The sequence below is a fragment of the Schistocerca serialis genome, chromosome 5 (assembly GCF_023864345.2).
Source record: "Schistocerca serialis cubense isolate TAMUIC-IGC-003099 chromosome 5, iqSchSeri2.2, whole genome shotgun sequence".
In the NCBI taxonomy this organism is placed as follows: domain Eukaryota; kingdom Metazoa; phylum Arthropoda; class Insecta; order Orthoptera; family Acrididae; genus Schistocerca; species Schistocerca serialis.
Window position 1 is genome coordinate 739,681,190 of NC_064642.1, and position 20,442 is coordinate 739,701,631.

Genomic DNA, 20,442 nt, shown 5'->3' on the forward strand with positions numbered 1-20,442 from the left:
GGGTTAAAAGAAAAAGTTAGTCACTGTGTGTAGAAAAGTTAATTATGAGTTATAAAAGAACTTAAAGAAACCGAAGATGCATTTAAAAAAGGTATAAACGGTTTTGTGGCTAAAACTGCTAGCATTAGCGAGGAGATATGTGACGAAACGAAAGAATTACTTATAAGTTTAAACAACCTTAACGGTAAAATAAATGAACAAACTGACACAAATGATGGAATAAATGTAATTCAAACGCTCACTGAACCAGCAGAATCTAAGATTACTTAAACAATTCGCACACCATGTGCAGTCAGTGAACTCAGTGCCACAAACGCGCAACAGCAGAGCATAAATACCACGTCACTGTCAGAAGAAGAATCTGAACTTAGCAGTAACAATTCCACCTTAGAACCACTTGGTAACGACAAAACAAACGTGGTTGAAATTGGTATCGAAATGCTTGAGACTAAGGTCTGGGTGGATACCCAAAACACAAATTGATATTCGTAGCACTAATTCTTCAAATCACAATTCACATACTGATTCAGTAACTAAAGATGTATGTATACTTAGTAGTAATTTTTCCTATTTAGAACCCTTTTGTAAAGTCAATGCAAATGCGAAAGTCAAGTGAGAGGAGTCGAGGAAGTAGAGAAATTTGCCGAAGTAGTAACCGAAACTGTGACCAATAGTGTAACCGGGAATAGAGAGACAGTAGAATTACCGTAAGTGTCGTTAAACGAAGTATTACCATTTGTTAAGTTCGTGCTGAGTCAACAGAAAGCACAGTGCAATCACTAACCTTCATACGTCCGTCAGAAAGCAACATTTCGACTATGTGGACACTACAAAAACAATTTCAGAGGATTACTTCCAGATTCAATGTAGCTTAGATGAGAAATGTGCTTACCAAGGTAGACACAGTGTTGCTGTTTTACAGATGAGAGCAGTAGTTATCAAAAGTGTATACGAAGTAGTTGCGCTGCAACGGTTAATTTGAGTGTAGTAACATGAGGGTTCTGCCACATAACTGACGATTACCTTATGCCCGACTTAATGGCGATACTGCTTCATTTTCTTTCCATATGGACAATTACGCCACTTCTTCCATTCGGAACCTCAGCTTCCTTCTTTATTATTATTATCATCAATAAGGAGTAACGAACTTCGTGATAATATTAAAAGAAACAAGGTTCAGTCGAAGTGGTTAAAGTATCTGCTGATCTGATATGACGTATTACCGATGTAGGACTGTATCCTACTAAAATGTGACGATGTTCTGTAACGTGTAAATATAATGAACACAAACGTTTTTGAAACAAGATAAATCTACACTACGCTATAAGACACAAGCAACAATACAGGGTGTCTTACTCAAACCTTCTTGATTTCAAAGACCCAGGAAAAAACCCACAGTAGATACGACAATGAAATGCACCAAACTGTAGAGCATATCAAAGAATTTATTTATCATCAATACACCTATACATGTGAACCATTTGTACCACCAAGAAGATCGAGTCTAGATTCAATTTCTTGCCAAGTTCTTTGTAACATTTCCTCTGTTATTGTTGCAATCGCATCAGTGATACGATGTCGCAACGTAGGAATTTCGTCCACTTTGGTCGCATACACGTGGTCCTTGATGAATCCCCACACGAAGAAATCGAGCGGCGTAATGTCGGGTGAACGTGGTAGCCAGGCAATGGGTCCTACGCGTCCGATCCAACGGTTGGGGAATTTCCTATCCAGGAATTTGCCATCAGCCGTTGCAAATGCGGCGGAGCTCCATCTTGTTGAAAAATGATATTGGGTTGCAAGTCTTGTATCTGAGGGTACACAAACTGCTCGAACATGTCCAGATACACTGACCCATTCACTGTTGGTTCCGCTAAGACGAACGGTCCAACAATCCTGTCTCGCATTAGCCCGGAAGTGAACATATATTTACTTTGTATTAGAAGAGAACGTGCTCGTTAGTTGACTAAAGTTGCTAATTTTAGGGCTCAAAACATACTGCAGAACAACTATTCGTAATAAGCAAATATAAATGTGCTTGAGTTGCATACTATTTGCTAATCAATACATCTTGTGAACGACTCAACTACTTTCTTACAGCAAAAGCATAGAGGTAACGATATAGAGGGTGTATCAAAAACAAACATCTGATTTGGCACGTCTACATTTCTGAAACTAATAAACATATACAACGAATTTTGTTTTCTGATGAACAGGAAACACGAAAAGTTTTTTTTTTTTTTCCATACCTTTTCACAGGTGTTCAATATGCTCCCCTTTGAGATACACGGCATATGTCAATGCGGCATTCAAATTGTTCCCACACAGCAGCGAGTATGCAGCTGCTGTCATGCGATGTCTCAGTTCATCATTGTTGTTGGTAACGGAGGCGCATAAACATATGTTTAAGCCCCCACAAGAAATAATCACATACAGCCAGGTTCATGATCTTGGAGACCAGTAATGTAAAGCTGAGTCATTTGGTCCAGTGCGATCATTCAGTAAGCCTTCGATTTAAAAATTCGCGCACTTCCAGATGTCGGTATGGCGGTGCCCCTCCTCTTGGTAAATGAAATCGTTCGAATCAGTCTCAAACTGTGGGAATAGGAAGTTCTCAAGCATATGGAGGTATGCACTTCCTGTAACAATGTTCTCGTCAAAGAAAAATGGACCACCACCTTTTCCCACAAAACTGCACAAAACATATTAAATTTTGGAGAGTGCCTATCGTGTTGTACAACTTCATGTGCTTGTTCCGTACCCTATATTCTCATTAATGACGATTCACCTTCCCATTTGAATGGAATGCTGCCTCGTCACTAAACACTGAGCATGGAAGAAAACTGTCATCCTCCATCTTTCCAAGAACGAAATTACAGAACCCCACACACACTGTTTGTCACTTTCACGAAGAGCTTGTAGAGTTTCATGTGTAAACTTCGACGCAACACACACCAGACGGACATCGGGAGCATGTTGAGCTGTCGAGCTGCACGGCGAACGCACTTTTGCGGACTCCTCGTGAAACTATGGCGGATGTATACTGCGTCTGTTTCAGACACTTGGGGACGGCCCAGCGATTTGCCTTTAGACAACCTGTTTCTCTGTTCATATCATCGTCTACTGCTCTGTGCTGTAGGAGGATCCACACCACACCTGATACGAAAGTCACGATGAACGGTTACTATTGGCCCGCACTGCGCAAAACGTAGAAAACAAAATACTCTGTTGTTCCGACACCATTTTTATTAGAAATGGCCTTAAGCACTATGGGGCTTAACATCTGAGGTCATCAGTCACCTAGACTTAGAAGTACTTAGACCTAACTAACCTAAGGATATAACACACATCCATGCCCGAGGCAGGATTCGAACCTGCGACCGTAGCAGCAGCGCGGTTCCGGACTGAAGGGCCTAGAACCGCTCGGCCACAGAGGCCGGCTTTATTAGAACTGCTACTACCTCGAGGGAACCACGTAAAACTCTAGCGTTTGCTCTTCCCAACAGCACCTTGTTCACGCACGTATCTAAACCAACATAAGACTTACGATTTTTTTTTAATTTCTTTTTGATACACCATGTATAAATTCATAACCATGAATGTTGTAAAATAAAATTTTAAAAGAAGGCACAGGAAACCGCAATACTGCACAGTACTTTTACAGATTTGTCGCAGCAGAAGAAGTGGATAGCAAATAGGGTAAGTGGATATGACGTAACAACAAAACAATGCGGTAAGAGTAATTTACTAGCGTGCTACATCCGTCTCATGGTCAGAACAATGTGAAGGCTGTATTACGTATGAAAAATGGAATGCTGTTACAATGACATTATTAGACGAAGAGCGTTTCACGAGAGCAAGTAGTGTTGGTATTTATAGACAAGGGATGCTCCTGACACAAACGTTTATGGTATTTAGGAGAACTATTAGGCAGCTGGGGGGAGAGAGGTTGCGAGTATGTAGATTTTTCATGTGACTTGTAAATCGGCCGATTAATTATCGTAGATAGAGATGTTGGGTTATAAAGCGCTTTAGTTTGGCCAATACGAGGTGCAGCATAAGCAGAACGAAGGCCACATGAGACGAAACAGTACGGAAAAAAAAGGTTCAAATGGCTGTGAGCACTATGGGACTTAACATCTGAGGTCATCAGTCCCCTAGAACTTAGAACTACTTAAACCTAACCAACCTAAGGACATCACACACATCCATGCCCGAGGCAGGATTCGAACCTGCGACCGTAGCGGTCCCGCGGTTCCAGACTGAAGCGCCTAGAACCGCAAGGCCACCACGGCCTGCACAGAAAAATTCCAAGAGTGTTATTACAATGACATGTTAATATTAAGAGGTGTCATGTTCTTAGCGTGAAATATTTTACATCACGACAGAAAGGTGACGGAATATTAAGTAGCCTCATGATATGTAACACGCTTTACATACGAACAATTTATTTTTTGAGACGGAAAAAAGATAGCAAAGAGACGTTGGATGTTTTGAAACAGTGATCTGTGGCTACAAGCGATGAGTGAGAATGTGTCCAACACTGGGACTCGAACCCGGGACCTTCTACTTACAAGGCTTTTGCGTTAACCGCTGCACCACCTAGGCGCAGTGCTTATCGCAACTGCGCTGTCAGCACATGCTACCCAGCCGACTAAAATACCCACGTGGCGCCACCTATCCGGACACATGTATTGATAGTGTACATAGGTTTACTGCTTAGTACTATTTTTCTTATTTTCGTCTAAGTGTGTGTGTCCTCAATGGGGAGAAAATGAACGAGGGAGTAAATTCACTCGTATCGTAACTAGGAGAAATCCGACGTCACGGCAAGCAGCGTCACGCTGCCGTTGGCTGACTCAGGTCAAAACGATGAAGCGTGAAAGGGCGGCACTGTGCCGGTAAGATGATTATTTCGAGTAGCTATGCTATTCCGGAGGTAAAATAGTCCCACATTCGGATCTCCGGGCAGGGACTACTCAAGAGGACGTCGTCGTTAGGAGAAAGAAATCTGGCGTTCTACGGATCGGAGCGTGGAATGTCAGATCCCTTAATCGGGCAGGTAGGTTAGAAAATTTAAAATGGGAAATGGATAGGTTAAAGTTAGATATAGTGGGCATTAGTGAAGTTCGGTGGCAGGAGGAACAAGACTTTTGGTCAGGTGATTACAGGGTTATAAATACAAAATCAAATAGGGGTAATGCAGGAGCAGGTTTAGTAATGAATAAAAAAATAGGAGTGCCGGTAAGCTACTACAAACAGCATGGTGAACGCATTGTTGTGGCCAAGATAGACACGAAGCCCACGCCTGCTACAGTAGTACAAGTTTATATGCCAACTAGCTCTGCAGATGAAGAAATTGATGAAATGTATGATGAGATAAAAGAAATTATTCAGGTAGTGAAGGGAGACGAAAATTTAATAGTCATGGGTGACTGGAATTCGAGAGTAGGAAAAGGGAGAGAAGGAAACATAGTAGGTGAATTTGGATTGGGACTAAGAAATGAAAGAGGAAGCCGCCTGGTAGAATTTTGCACAGAGCATAACTTAATCATAGCTAACACTTGGTTGAAGAATCATGAAAGAAGGTTGTATACATGGAAGAACCCTGTAGATACTAAAAGGTATCAGATAGATTACATAATGGTAAGGCAGAGATTTAGGAACCAGGTTTTAAATTGTAAGACATTTCCAGGGGCAGATGTGGACTCTGACCACAATCTATTGGTTATGAACTGTAGATTAAAACTGAAGAAACTGCAAAAAGGCGGGTATTTAAGGAGATGGGACCTGGATAAACATAGAACCAGAGGTTGTGCACAGTTTCAAGGAAAACATAAGGGAACAATTGGCAGGAATGGGGGAAAGAAATACAGTAGATGAAAAAGTGAAGGCAACAGAGGATCAAATAGGTAAAAAGACGAGGGCTAGTAGAAACTCTTCGGTAACAGAAGAAATATTGAATTTAATTGATGAAAGGAGAAAATATAAAAATGGTGTAAATGAAGCAGCCAAAAGAAATACAAACGTCTCAAAAATGACATCGACAGGAAGTGCAAAATGGCTAAGCAGGGATGGCTAGAGGACTAATGTAAGGATGTAGAGGCTTATCTCACTAGGAGTAAGATAGATACTGCCAACAGAAAAATTGAAGAGACCTTTGGAGAAAGGAGAACCACTTGCATGAATATCAAGAGCCCAGATGGAAACCCAGTTCTAAGCAAAGAAGGGAAAGCAGAAAGCTGGAAGGAGTATATAGAGGGTCTATACGAGGGCGATGTACTTGAGGACAATATTATGGAAATGGAGGAGGATGTAGATGAAGATGAAATGGGAGATATGATACAGCGTGAAGAGTTTGATTGAGCACTGAAAGACCTGAGTCGAAACAAGGCCCCCGGAGTAGACAACATTCCATTAGAACTACTGGCAGCCTTGGGAGAGCCAGACCTGACAAAACTCTACCATCTGGTGAGCAACATGTATGAGACAGGCGAAATACCCTCAGACTTCAAGATGAATATAATAATTCCAATCCCAAAGAAAGCAGGTGTTGACAGATGTGAAAATTACCGAACTATCAGTTTAATAAGTCACAGCTGCAAAATACTAACGCAAATTCTTTACAGACGAATGGAAAAACTGGTAGAAGCCGACCTCGGGGAAGATCAGTTTGGATTCCGCAGAAATGTTGGAACACGTGAGACAATACTAACCTTACGACTTATCTTAGAAGAAAGATTAAGAAAAGGCAAACCTACGTTTCTAGCATTTGTAGACTTAGAGAAAGCTTTTCACAATGTCGACTGGAAAACTCTCCTTCAAATTCTGAAGGTGGCAGGGGTAAAATACAGGGAGCGAAAGGCCATTTACAAATTGTACAGAAAGCAGATGGTAGTCATACGATTCGAAAGGTATGAAAGGGAAGTAGTGGTTGGGAAGGGAGTGAGACAGGGTTGTAGCCTATCCCCGATGTTATTCAATCTGTATATTGAGCAAGCAATAAAGGCAACAAAAGAAAAGTTCGGAGTAGGTATTAAAATCCATGGAGAAGAAATAAAAACTTTGAAGTTCGCCGATGACATTGTAATTCTGTGAGAGACAGCAAAGGACTTGGAAGAGCAGTTGAACGGAATGGACAGTGTCTTGAAAAAAGGATGTAAGATGAACATCAACAGAAGCAAAACGAGTATAATGGAATGTAGTCGAATTAAGTTGGCTGATGCTGACGGAATTAGATTAGGAAATGAGGCACTTAAAGTAGTAAAGGAGTTTTGCTATTTGGGGAGCAAAATAACTGATGATGGTCGAAGTAGAGAGGATATAAAATGTAGACTGGTAATGGCAAGGAAAGCGTTTCTGAAGAAGAAAAATTTGTTAACATCGGGTATAGATTTAAATGTCAGGAAGCCGTTTCTGGAAGTATTTGTATGGAGTGTACGGAAGTGAAACGTGGACGATAAATAGTTTAGACAAGAAGAGAATAGAAGCTTTCGAAACGTGGTGCTACAAAAGATTGGTGAAGATTAGATGGGTAGATCACATAACTAATGAGGTATTGAATAGAATTGGGGAGAAGAGAAGTTTGTGGCTGAACTTGACTAGAAGAAGGGATCGGTAAGTAGGACACATTCTGAAGCATCAAGGGATCACCAGTTTAGTATTTGAGGGCTGCGTGGAGGGTAAAAATTGTAGAGGGAGATCAAGAGATGAATACACTAAACAGATTCAGAAGGATGTAGGCTGCAGTAGGTACTGGGAGATGAAGAAGCTTTCACAGGATAGAGTAGCATGGAGAGCTGCATCAAACCAGTCTCAGAACTGAACACCACAACAACAACATGCTTGTATTACTGGTTATGTTTTCACTGACTGAATGTATTTTTGTAGAAAACTGGTTAAGAAAATAGTTACAGAATTTTTGTAATGCATATGACCCGATTGACAAAGCACTGTAGACCTGATAGTTTTTATTTGAAAAACAGTAATTCATTAATGTACTAGTGTGTAAGGACTGGCTGACGAAGCATTCCTGTCTTAAAAAGCTCTTCCTTCAAATAATGGATCATTTCAACTGCAGTTTTCAAAACTTGATGACGTTAAATAATGTACATTTTTTTAAAAATATGTTAAACTTCAGAGGTAGCTATAATAAGATATTCGCTGACTGTATTAGTTCTATTTCGAGCATGGTTAAACAAAAAAAGTAATAAAATAGTTACTTTGAAGAAATTTTACTTTTCACTTTAAATCATTTAAGATTCATTACTTAACAATAAATAGTAATTTTATTTCTTTTTTATGTTATTTAAGTATTTGATTAATATTTTCAGCACTGTTGTTTCGCCTTTTTATATATAACTATTTCATTACTGTTTTCTTTGTATTGCTCATTTTATTGTAGTGCGTTGCGGACTCATTTTGGGAATCAAGAGCAGTTTTACTACCAAAACACCGTTAATGAGAGATCCTTGTATTCGACCTCCGATTCATATTTCTATGATCACACCTCATTTTCGCCGGCCGCTGGTGGTCGAGCGGTTCTAGGCGCTTCAGTCTGAAAGCGAGCGACCGCTACGGTCGCAGGTTCGAATCCTGCCTCGGGCATGGATGTGTGTGATGTCCTTAGGTTAGTTAGGTTTAAGTAGTTCTAAGTTACAGGGGACTGATGACCTGAGATGTTAAGTCCCATAGTGCCCAGAGCCATTTTTTTGAACCTCATTTTCAAAATTGTTTGTTGCCTACTATAAAATTCTAATTTTCTAAATCACGCAATCTATGGGATATTTAACGTTATTGGTTCTCGGAAACATAGCGTTCATTTCCGTACTTCGCTCAGTAATTAGAAAGACAACCTTCTTTTATTAATATTCTTTTATATCTGAATTCTGATTTGATTGACAATCATCATGGCCACAATCAATACTAAGTGGGTCGTATATAATATTCAGTTCATTTTATTACATTTTTTTAATAATATAACCACGATGCGATGCGATTCAGACGAAGCACTTCGTGCATATTCGTCACGTCAACACTTAAAAGCCTAAGTGTTTCGGTCTGTGTTTGTTGGGGTCGACCTTGGGTTGTAAACAAGTGAGCGCGCACTTACAGGATTGGCTACGCGTTTCAGTGTCGGCAGTGTCGTGCACTTTAAGATCTTTTGCTCATCATGTATGTAAATGGTAATGTACTATGACTCTGTACACAATGCAGAGCGAATTGTGTGAATAGCACTAACAAGGGGAGGCCGCCAATTGTGAAATTCAGATTCGATTCATACTGCGCATAATAAAAGCTCATGGCCAAAGGTGTAATGTGGCAAAGCACCAAAATGCACTTCTCAGCCGTTGTCGAGAAAATCGACAGTTAAAAGAAACCGTTGCGGTGCAATGCTCTCTACGTTTAACAATTTTCTACAGCGTCGTGGCGCAGCGGAAAGCGCTCGGGTTAGTACTCCGAAGGTCGCCGGATCGAATCTCGCGCCATGCAACTTTTTTTTATTATTATTTTTTTGTAATTCATATATATATATATATATATATATATACTATTAATGAATTGCTTACGCATGTTGGTGAAGGCGGATCGCTCTCCAATTGTACCGCCTCGACTTTTCCCTTTTTTTAACAGGGTGTACCAAAACTCTCCCGTCCGCACTGATTTTCGACGATGTTATAAGTTGCGCTAGGGACCGCATCTACCTTCTTTCGAAGTTAGCACGCAACTACGCTGTTATGCGGCGGCTCGTTTCGGCCCATTCAACATCTGTCCTTCAACTGTAACGAGCGAGTAACGAAGTTTATATTTCATACCGGCCACAGCAAATTTGTGTTCGTGGTGTCAATATTCTAATTCGAACGTTTGTCTCACGCTATGCGTATTCGTTTCGGAATATCGTTTCTACGTCTTCCGTTAACTATACGTGGATAACATTATGAAGATAATTAATAACATTTGTGAAATACAACTTTGGTTGCGGAAAACATAATGATGTTCGAAGTCGCCAGTTTTTCCACGACAAACGACTTTCGACAACTTATTATACGCATAATTGTTGCAACTGATTGCCGGGAATTTTATATATATATATATATATATATATATATGAATTACAAAAAACAAATACTAAAAAAAAAGGTTGCATGGCGCGAGATTCGATCCGGCGACCTTCGGATTACGAACCCGAGCGCTTACCGCTGCGCCACGAAGCTGTGGAAAATTATTGATCGTAGAGAGCATTTCACCGCAACGGTTTCTTTTAACTGTCGATTTTCTCGACAACGGCTGAGAAGTGCATCTTGGTGCTTTGCCACATTACACCTCTGGCCATGAGCTTTAATTACGCGCAGTATGAATCGAATCTGAATTTCACAATTGGCGACCTCCCCTTGTAAGTTTCGCGAGCGTTGTATAGCAGCATTTTTAACTTTCACCAAATTAACGTGTGACTCAGTAATCGAACATTTACTGTATCAGTTGTAAGCGGCTTGCAGCTTTGCCCGCTAATTTATTCCGGTTTTAGTAATACTGCTGGCATCTCTGAACACAAATTGGACTTCTTATTCGGTAGTTTGAGAGCCATAGCTATTAACTTTCATCACGCTCTGCATTCAATGTACAAATACGCACAGGTGCGTATAATCGATAGGAATATCGAGGAGGCAACGTGCATGACGGTTACTGCGGAGTGCTACTTGTGAGGAACATCAGTACCTGTTGCCATCAGGCGAAGGTAGTTATTTTGTTCACAGACAATTAGCGCCCAATACAATAGTGACCCCTGTCAGTAACATTTCGTCGTACAAAAAGGGCCGTTCTGACAATTTCACATGGTTTTATGAACGCTTTGTGCATTGTACTGCCGGCCGGGGTGGCCGAGCGGCTCTAGGCGCTAGAGTCTGGAACCGCGCGACCGCTACGGTCGCAGGTTCGAATCCTGCCTCGGGCATGGGTGTGTGTGATGTCCTTAGGTTAGTTAGGTTTAAGTAGTACTAAGTTCTAGGGGACTGATGACCTCAGCAGTTAAGTCCCATAGTGCTCAGAGCCATTTGAACCATTTTTTTGCGTTGTGCTCAAGCGTCAAACCGTTACCTTAACGTTTCTCTCTCTCTCTCTCTCTCTCTCTCTCTCTCTCTCTCTCTCTCTCTCTTTGTATTAACCCACTCTCGCAATTTTATGGATTGATGGGAGTATATCGTCAGGCCTGACGTGGCTTCAAAATAAGTTTAGCTGTAGAGGTAAAAGAATAGCTGTTCGCTACATCTCTGACCGACAAAAACTTTTCGACATAGGCTACGAAAACTGCCATGAAGAATCTCGGTGGCCGTCTTGTATAATTTTGTTCTATATATTGCTGAGGCAGCTCGTGGTCTCGCGATAGCGTTCCCGCTTCCCGAGCGCGGGGCTCCAGGTTCAATTCCCGGCGGGATCAAGGATTTTCACCTGCCCCGAGATGACCGGGTGTTGTTGTGTCGTCTTCATCATCATCATTCATCCCCACTACGGTCGGAGGAAGGCAACGGGAAACCACCTCCGATTAGGACCTTGCCTAGTAAGGCGGTGCGGGTCTCCCGCATCGTTCCCCTACACTCTGTCAAGAAGCATGGGACTTCATTCCCATATTCCTGAGGCTGATATAAGTAACAAAAAGAAAAAAAAAGAACTGTTGTTCTTGAATGAAAATATTTGGTTTGCAGGATTGTACACTGATCGGGCAGACGGTCACACCAGCTCGGAAACATTCTCCGATGAATTAAAGTGAATTAATACAGTATCTGATTAAGAGCAAGCCGGAAAGTAGCGTGTTAGAAAAATTTGATATTTCTATTGACGATGTGGAAGTGTCAATAAATTTAATACTCCAACAGCATGAGATCAAAGAGAGAGAGTTATCTCCATATATAAAAGACAATGTCCGAGCCGTGCGGTGTGGCCGCGAGGTTTGAGGCGCCCTATCACGGATTGCGCGGCTCCTCCCACCGGAGGTTCGAGTCCTCCTTCGGGCATGGGTGTGTATGTGTTGTTCTTAGCATAAGTTCGTTTAAGTAATGTGGAAGTCTAGGGACCGATGACCTCAGCAGTTTGGCCCTTTAGGATTTCACACACATTTGAACATTTGACAATGTGCTGACTGACTGACTCACTCACATGTTACTCATCACCATCCACCCCAAACCAGTGAGGATAGAAACTTGAAATTTGCAGAGGATGTTGATGTTATACAGTAGAAGTTATTTAAGAACGGATTTTTCGAAATTCCACCCCTAAGGGAATTCACGTTTCTCTCTCTCTCTCTCTCTCTCTCTCTTTGTATTAACCCACTCTCGCAATTTTATGGATTGATGGGAGTATATCGTCAGGCCTTACGTGGCTTCCATTCCCCTAAGGGAATGGAATATGGGATGAAACCTTTTTTCAAAGTATGTCGCTATTAATGCAGTTTTGAAGCCACACCAACTATTTGGTTTCCTGGCCGGAAATAAAGAAATACGTGTTCCGCCATTTTTGGGAGTTAAACCCCTATGGGGATGAAATTGTGGGCTAATTATTTATTTAAAAGATATTTATTTAAAACATTTTTAAAGCTACACCTACGGAAATTGGGTAACTAGCTTGTCTGTTACAAATAACAAAATACGTGTTTCATTATTTTTTGAAATTCAATCCCTAACAACGTGAAATTGAAAATGAAAGGGGGTGAAATAGGGCTCAACTGATTCACTGACTCATCAACGCAGCGCCCAATCCACTAGCGATACAAACCTGAATTTTGTAGACGGTGCTGATCTTATACTGTGGGCATCGTTTAGAAAGGAATTATTCCAAATTCCGTCCCTAGGGGATTGGAGTAATGGATGAAAGGTTTTGGAAAATATATCGCTAACAAGGAAATTTTGAAGCGAGAACTACGAAAATTGGTATTTGGCTTCTCGGACCGAGATTTAAAATACATGCTTCAGTATTTTTGGGAGTTCAATCACTAATAGTGTAAATTATTGCGCAGAAGTTCTGAAAATAAATAATTATTAAAGTACTATTAAAGTATTTTTAAAGCCACATCTATGAAAACTGACATTTGACTTCTTGATTAGAAATAAAAATCAGTGTTTGAGTGTTTTTGGAAATTCAACACCTAAGGGGGTAAAATAGAGGGTGAAAATTTTAAGGAATTATTTCATTACAAAAGCATTTTGAAATTAAATCTCTCAAAAATTGTATTTGGATTCTTGGTTAGAAACAAAAAATGTGTTTCAGATTTTTTTTCTTTTCCTTTTTTTTTTTAATTCAACATCTATGGGGTAAAATTTTCTAAGAAAATATTTCGTTATATTTAAACATATTTAAAACTAAATCTACTGAAATTGGTATTTAATTTCTAAGGACATTACAGGATGGAAGTTTTCATGGAATTACCACAAAAACACAAAAGGCACTATTAACAAAGCAAGCAAGTAGCATTTTGGTCAGAAGTACATTCCGAAGAGACTAAGCGTCTATGGCCTAACTTAGTGTTAAAGGATTTGTTTTTGCAATTTAAGAACATAAAAATTCGTTAAAAAACTGTGCAGACCGTATACTCCACAGGAGCGAAGCAGCGGGCACTAAGCTACACTGAAGCGCCAAAGTAATTAGTATAGACATGCATATTCAAATACAGAGAAGTGTTAACACGCAGAATACGACGCTGTGGTCGGCAACGCCTTTATAAGACACTAAGTGTCTGGCGCAGTTGTTAGATCGGTTGCTGCTGCTACGACGGCAGGTCATCAAGTTTTAAATGAGTTTGAATGTGGTGTTATAGTCGCCGCACGAGCGATGGGACACATCATCTCCGAGATAGCGATGAAGTGGGGATTTTCGCGTGCGATGATTTCACGAGTGTACCGTGATATCAGGAATCCGGTAAAACATCGAATCTCCGACATCGCTGCGGCCGGAAAAAGATTCTTCATGAAGGGGGCCAACGACGATTGAAGCGAACCGTTCAAAATGACGGAAGTGCAACTCTTCCGCAAATTGCTGCAGATTTCAATGCTGGGCCATCGGTGGGCTTTCGGAGCCGAAGGCCAACTCATGTACCCTTGATGACTCCACGACACAAAGCTTTACGCCGTGCCTGGGCCCGTCAACATCAACATTGGACTGTCCATGACTGGAAACATGTTGCCTGGTCGAACAAATCTCGTTTCGAATTGCACCAAGCGGATAGAGGTGTATGGAGACAACCTCATGAATACATGGACCCAGTATTTCGTCAGCGGACTGTTCAGGTTGGTGCAGGTTCTGTAATGGTGTGGGGCGTGTGCAGTTTGAGTCATATGGGACCCGTGATACGTCTAGATACGACTCTGACTGGTGACACGTACGTAAGCATCCTGTCTGATCACCCCCAGCCATTAATGTCCACTGTGCATTCCAAAGGACGAGGGCGATCCCAACGGGACAATGCGACACCGCACAAGTCCGGAATAGTGGCTCCAGCAACACTCTTCTGAGTTTAAACACTTCTGCTGGCCAGCAAACTCCCCAGACATGAAAATTATTGAGCGTGTCTGGGGTGCCTTGCAACGTGGTGTTCAGAAGAGATCTCCACCCCCTCGTACTCTTACGGATTTGTGGAGAGCCCTTCAGGATGCACGGTGTCAGTTCCCTCCACCACTACTTCAGACATCAGTCGAGTCCACTTCTGCTTGCTCGCTGGGGCCCTATACGATATTGGGCAGCTGTACCAGTTTTTCTGGCTCTTCAGTGTAGTTGTTTAAAATTGGTACAGGTGGAGATATTATCGTGATGTCACTCATGCGACAAAATAGTTGTTTCGAGAAGTAGTGACATTTGTCAAAGAAACTATTCCGATGTCTTGACCCATTCTGAAAATATTTTAGATTAACGGTTTACGTGTAACACCCGGTACGTGAAGAATACAATAATGCGTTTTAAAACATAAATTACTGCCTATGTATGAACATTTCTCATTTATATTACCACTCACCTATATTACTACTCATTCTGTGGGTCTCCCATCTGTCAACAAGGTTATTAAAATACTAGACAGAATGCAATAAACCTCTCTTTTAACATTAATCTATTATATCGTAAATTTGTGCTTACCTGTCGTAGTAGTAGTCCCTGAAACAGAAAAAATGTTCAAATAAGAATATGTCAGAAATAAAATTATACGTAAATGAACAACATTTTAGAAACTAGCAAGCTGTTACACAGCTACAAAATTTGTCAAATTGTTCTTACAGTGAATTATTACTGTGTGAAGGAGAGCCTATCGAGAGGACAATGACGAGCCTAAGGAGAGGAAAAGGAAGTTCTCCCTTAATGGCATATACCTATTGCGCGGCATAACTTCCATTTTTCGTATTTAATGCTGATCTACAGTTTAGCACTGCAAGGCACTCTGGAAAGTACTAGAAACATATCTGTATTATTCGCCAGGAAATCCGCCCTCATGTTCTATACGTAAAACACACAACACTACTCTCTCCACTGGTACCAAAAATATTTCACTATATAGTATCTTTCTAATAATATGTGTGACTGAAGAATAAAACTAAAATCGTCGCACACAGTGAATATTTGTCAGAAAAAAACATAATACCACTATCGTCCTAATGAAAATTTCAGACTGCCAAGTAACGTAGTTCTGTTTGAGATAGAGTTCATCATTTAACCATTTCTGTTACTATTATTTGCTTTTTTTAAATTTATTTCATTTGTATTTATTTAGTAATACAAACTTACACTCAACATTTCTCTTTGTTATTTCGTTTACGGTAGTGATTCTATTTTTGTTTGCCAACTATTTTATTAGCACACGCTTACTTACACTCAACATTTCTCTTTGTTATTTCGTTTACGGTAGTGATTCTGTTTTTGTTTGCCAACTATTTTATTAGCACACGCTTGTTAAGATAACTGATTAAAGGACCGAGTTTGCACAATTGGACTGGCGGTCAAATTTAGAAATAACTTCATTATTTTCTGTGGGTTAGTCAAAATTTTCGTGATACTGTTCGTTATCTTTGTTGTATATGATTTTTAATGCGTGGTAAAGACTGTTCAAAATTCACGTAAGAAGGTGTATGAAGTTCCTTGTACAAGTAGCTTGTCAAACAATTGGCTTATTTTTCTAATTCCATTAAGATCGCGCGATTACGGTCACTTCCACAGCCGACTAGAGAGCGCTAAACGGCACAGGCTGTCAGCGCTTCGCTGCCTACAAAACATACAACTACTGCTAGTGTTTCCCACCTGCTAACGCTAACTATGCCATCTTCAAAACCCTCGAACGTCTTAGAGGTTATCTTTTCGTAGTCAAAACATAAATAAGAATATCCGTAACCTGTCACTCCACGGTTCGCTGTTTAGTAGTCTTTAACATTTATCACGGGACATCATGCAATCGTCTGTCTTCATCCACTAATAAAAATAATTAATAGTTACACAGTATGATAAATTTCTGTACATTTAGACAGTTAGGTGTATACGAGGACGAAACAGAACAGGAAGACTAGCGTCCAAATCGGACCGACTTTTATGAAAAAAAATAGCAAAACACATGTCTTGTCTCAGATCACATACGGTTTATACGAAGTGTATTAATGAGCCGTATACGGCGTCACAGAAGGCATCATCTAATTTTTTACAGATATTAATAAGAAACTTAATATTGCAACCCATTAACAAGTTAGATAATATAAAATTATGACAATGTATGATAATTAGTCATCCACTGTCTTCGAACGTCTATTAACTAGCGCAGAAAATACCACCTCACTGTAGACACTGACAAATGGTGCTGTAGATGACAAAACTTTCCTCGCTTAAGCATCGTAACAATGAAAAAATATCCAACAATTGAAAATATTTTGCATGTAACAGATACTTATTACAACTTCGTCAACAAATAACCTATGAAACCCATTCACTTTTTCTGCGAGGTATTTCACTCATACCGACAGAAAAACGATACCCAACATACACACACCCAAAGAAGCTTTGCATCACCTCGGTTCCGTGTGTTCCGGAACCTGTACAGGAAATTGGAATAGAAATCAACATAAACATCATTTCCTCCCTTTTTGTTGCTCATGAAAACCACACATTTCATGTTGTACCACCAAACAGCGAGACCTTCAGAAGTGGTGGTCGAGATTGTTGTATACACCGGTACCTCTAATGCCTAGTAGCATGTCCTCTTGCATTGATGCATACCTGTATTCGTCGTGGCACTGTTGGTCCAGATTGTCTCACTCCCCACCGACGATGCAGCGTAGATCCCTCAGAGTGGTTAGTGGGTCACGTCGTCCATAAAAAGCCCTTTTAAATCTATCCCAAGCATGTTCGATAGGGTTCATGTCTGGAGAACATGCTGGCCGCTCTAGTCGAGCGATGTCGTTATCCCGAAGCAAGTCGTTCACAAGAGGAGCACGACGGGGGCGCGAATCGTCTTCCATGAAGACGAATGCCTCGCCAATATGCTGTCGATATGGTTGCACTATCGGGCGGCGCCTTCCATGACCACCAGCGGCGAACGTCGACCCCATATAAAGCCACCCCACAACAGCAGCGAACCTCCACCTTGCTGCACTCGCTGGACAGTGTTACTAAGGCGTTCAGCCTGACCGGGTTGCCCCGAAACAAGTCTTCGACGATTGTCTGGTTGAAGGCATATGCAACACTCATCGGTGAAGTGAACGTGAAGCCAATCCTGAGCTGTCCATTCGGCATGTTGTTGGGCCTATCTGTTCCGCATTGCATGGTGTCGTGGATGCAAAGATGGATCTCGCCATGGACGTCGGAAGTGAAGTTGCGCATCATGCAGCTTATTGCGCACACTTTTGAGTCGTAACATGACGTCCTGTGGCTGCACGAAAAGCATTTTTCAAAATGGTCGCGTTGCTGTCGGTGTTCCTCCGAGCAATAATTCGTAGGTAGCGGTCATACACTGTAGTAGTAGCCCTTGGGCGGCCTGAGCGAGGCACGTCATCGACAGTTCTTGTCTCTTGTATCTCCTCCATGGCCGAACAACATAGCTTTGGTTCACCCCGAGACGCCTGGACACTTCCCTCGTCGAGAGCCCTTCCTGGCACAAAGTACCAATGCGCACGCGACCGAACCACGGTATTGACCGTCTAGGCATGGTTGAACTACGGACAACACGAGCCGTGTACCTCCTTCCTGGTGGAATGACTGAAACTCATCGGTTGTCGGACCTCCTCCGTCTAATAGGCGCTGCTCATGCATGTTATTTACATCTTTGGGCGGGTTTAGTGACATCTCTGAACAGTCAAAGGCACTGTGTCTGTGACACAATATCCACAGTCAACGCGGAACTAGCAATCACTAACAGTTCCATGTACTGGGAAAATAAAAAAAATATCAACATTAAAGAATGTTCCTTATTTCTCATGGGACATCAAATTACAACCAGCATAAGTAGTGAATCAATGGACACAGTGGAACAAAGAGCCCACTGTTCTTATCGGCAGGGACAAAGGTAAATGTCCTCCATTCTGAGGCATATGTGTGACGTATCTTCAAGGTCATTGTCCTTGCCATTCCCTTTCCCCTTCCGGAACCACCCCTTCCTAGACCAGTTCTGTTCCGTTCAGCGTATTGGAAGGTTCAACATCATGAACGGCTATCACATGGACTCCTCACCAGTATTCTGTCTCTCGTCCCATCTCCATCAGTGTCCTATACACAGGTATCTGACGTGCATCAACCTTTTGTACAGTTTTTGCAATTTTCTGTAGAGTATTGGGCTCAAAGGCATTTTAGCAGAAATTCCAATGTATGAGCGCCTTCTTCCATTGCTATATGTAGCTTTGGGGCTATTTGTTACAAGAGACACTAAATGTTTAATAATCACTACAGTGTGTTCTTTAAAAAAATTTTACTGATATGTCAGGTTTCAACAATGGGAGATCAAATTTCAGATCTTATTCGAGAAAATTTCATACACTCTAAACGTTTTGTTATCTGAATAAACTGGTAATAATCGTCAGGTGCATTTTCTCAGGTGTTCTGGCACATATTTACATTTTAGTGTTTCATTCAGTAGCTGCAGCCAATATAAAGTAATACTGCTCATCGCCTCTTTAATACTATGCCAATTTTCCATGAAAACTGCCGGTTTATTTCCTACTACACCAAAAAGACTTTAAACGGGAATTTTATGCGATCTTTCGATAATGTGTCACAAATTTGTCAAGTTCGATAATTGTATAATAGCTATGTATTAACAGGTAACTGCTTAACACTACCTCAGAGTCTCATATCTGATCCTCTAGTATGCAACCAAAGTTCTGTTAAACCATTATGACACAGGTTCTCACAATTTCGCACTCCATGATGTGTCTCCCAATCGACGTTGTTGTCTATATCGCAAATCAGATGTGCAATACCTCCTAATCACTTTCGCGTTTCTGGTGTAATTGCCCCTTCTGGTTATTTTGCGAGTCACGTCTGGTTCTGCTCAAAATGATCTCCCTCGGATTACAACAGCAAAACCTTTCTATGATACATAATGCGTTTCTTGTAGCGTATGCAACAGAAGTCGCACAGACTTAATAATTGGCTGGCGGTGGTGGCCGAGCGGTTCTAGGCGCTACAGTCTGGAACTGCGCGACCGCTACGGTCGCAGGTTCGAATCCTGCCTCTGGCATGGATGTGTGTGGTGTCCTTACGTTAGTTAGGTTTAAGTAGTTCTAAGTTCTAGGGGACTGATAACCTCATAAGTTAAGTCCCATAGTGTTCAGAGCCATTTTTTGAACTTAATAATTGCATTAGTGGCACTCTTCGTCGGCCTTTATGTTGTTTCTGTTAATATGACCTGGTAAATGTTCCGGACTGGCGAGTAATACTTAAAAATCGGGCGAACAGATATTTTGTAAACCGTTCCTTTCACTGATGGATTATTTTTCCATAAGGGTGGGGTGGGGGGGGGTTACTATCTTTGGCCCGAAACAATCACGTTTTTTGAGAATTTTTTCTATAGATGTGTTATAGATATCAATGTCAAATTTGGTCAAAATGTTTATTGATATTTCCTTTACGAATTGGAATTTTGTCGACCGGAAATATCGAAGAGCAAAGGCGGAAGTGCCGTCGAAACGAAACAAAATTTCGATGTAGACCTCCACGCGCGGTATGTCACAGGTCAGCCGGCTCGTCTGATTCAAAATTGAGTTGACGTTAGCGAAGTATATAAGATTCTTTAGTAGTAGTAGTTGTACCTCGCTTAAGTTATTTGGACCATAGGAAAAAAATGGCGGCCATTTGAAAAAAAAAATAGGGTTTCTTTACCGATTTTCCGACTTCGTCGGCCAAGAAAAAAAATTTATAGCTGATGGATCGGAATAAAAGTGGTACAACTCCTACACAATTTAGCTTCGTCGGAAACAAAAAATCATGCCAATCGGT

The 20,442-nt window shown here is 41.1% G+C and overlaps 1 protein-coding gene across 1 annotated transcript in view; it reads right to left on the bottom strand.

Moving 5' to 3' along the window:
- Nucleotides 1–20,442, bottom strand: part of LOC126480940 (heterogeneous nuclear ribonucleoprotein C-like) — an 822,623-nt gene that overhangs the window by 135,984 nt on the left and 666,197 nt on the right. The window contains exon 5 of the mRNA XM_050104357.1: nucleotides 15,115–15,132. Within this exon, the coding sequence (XP_049960314.1) occupies nucleotides 15,115–15,132 (18 nt within the window). The remainder of the gene's footprint in view (nucleotides 1–15,114; nucleotides 15,133–20,442) is intronic.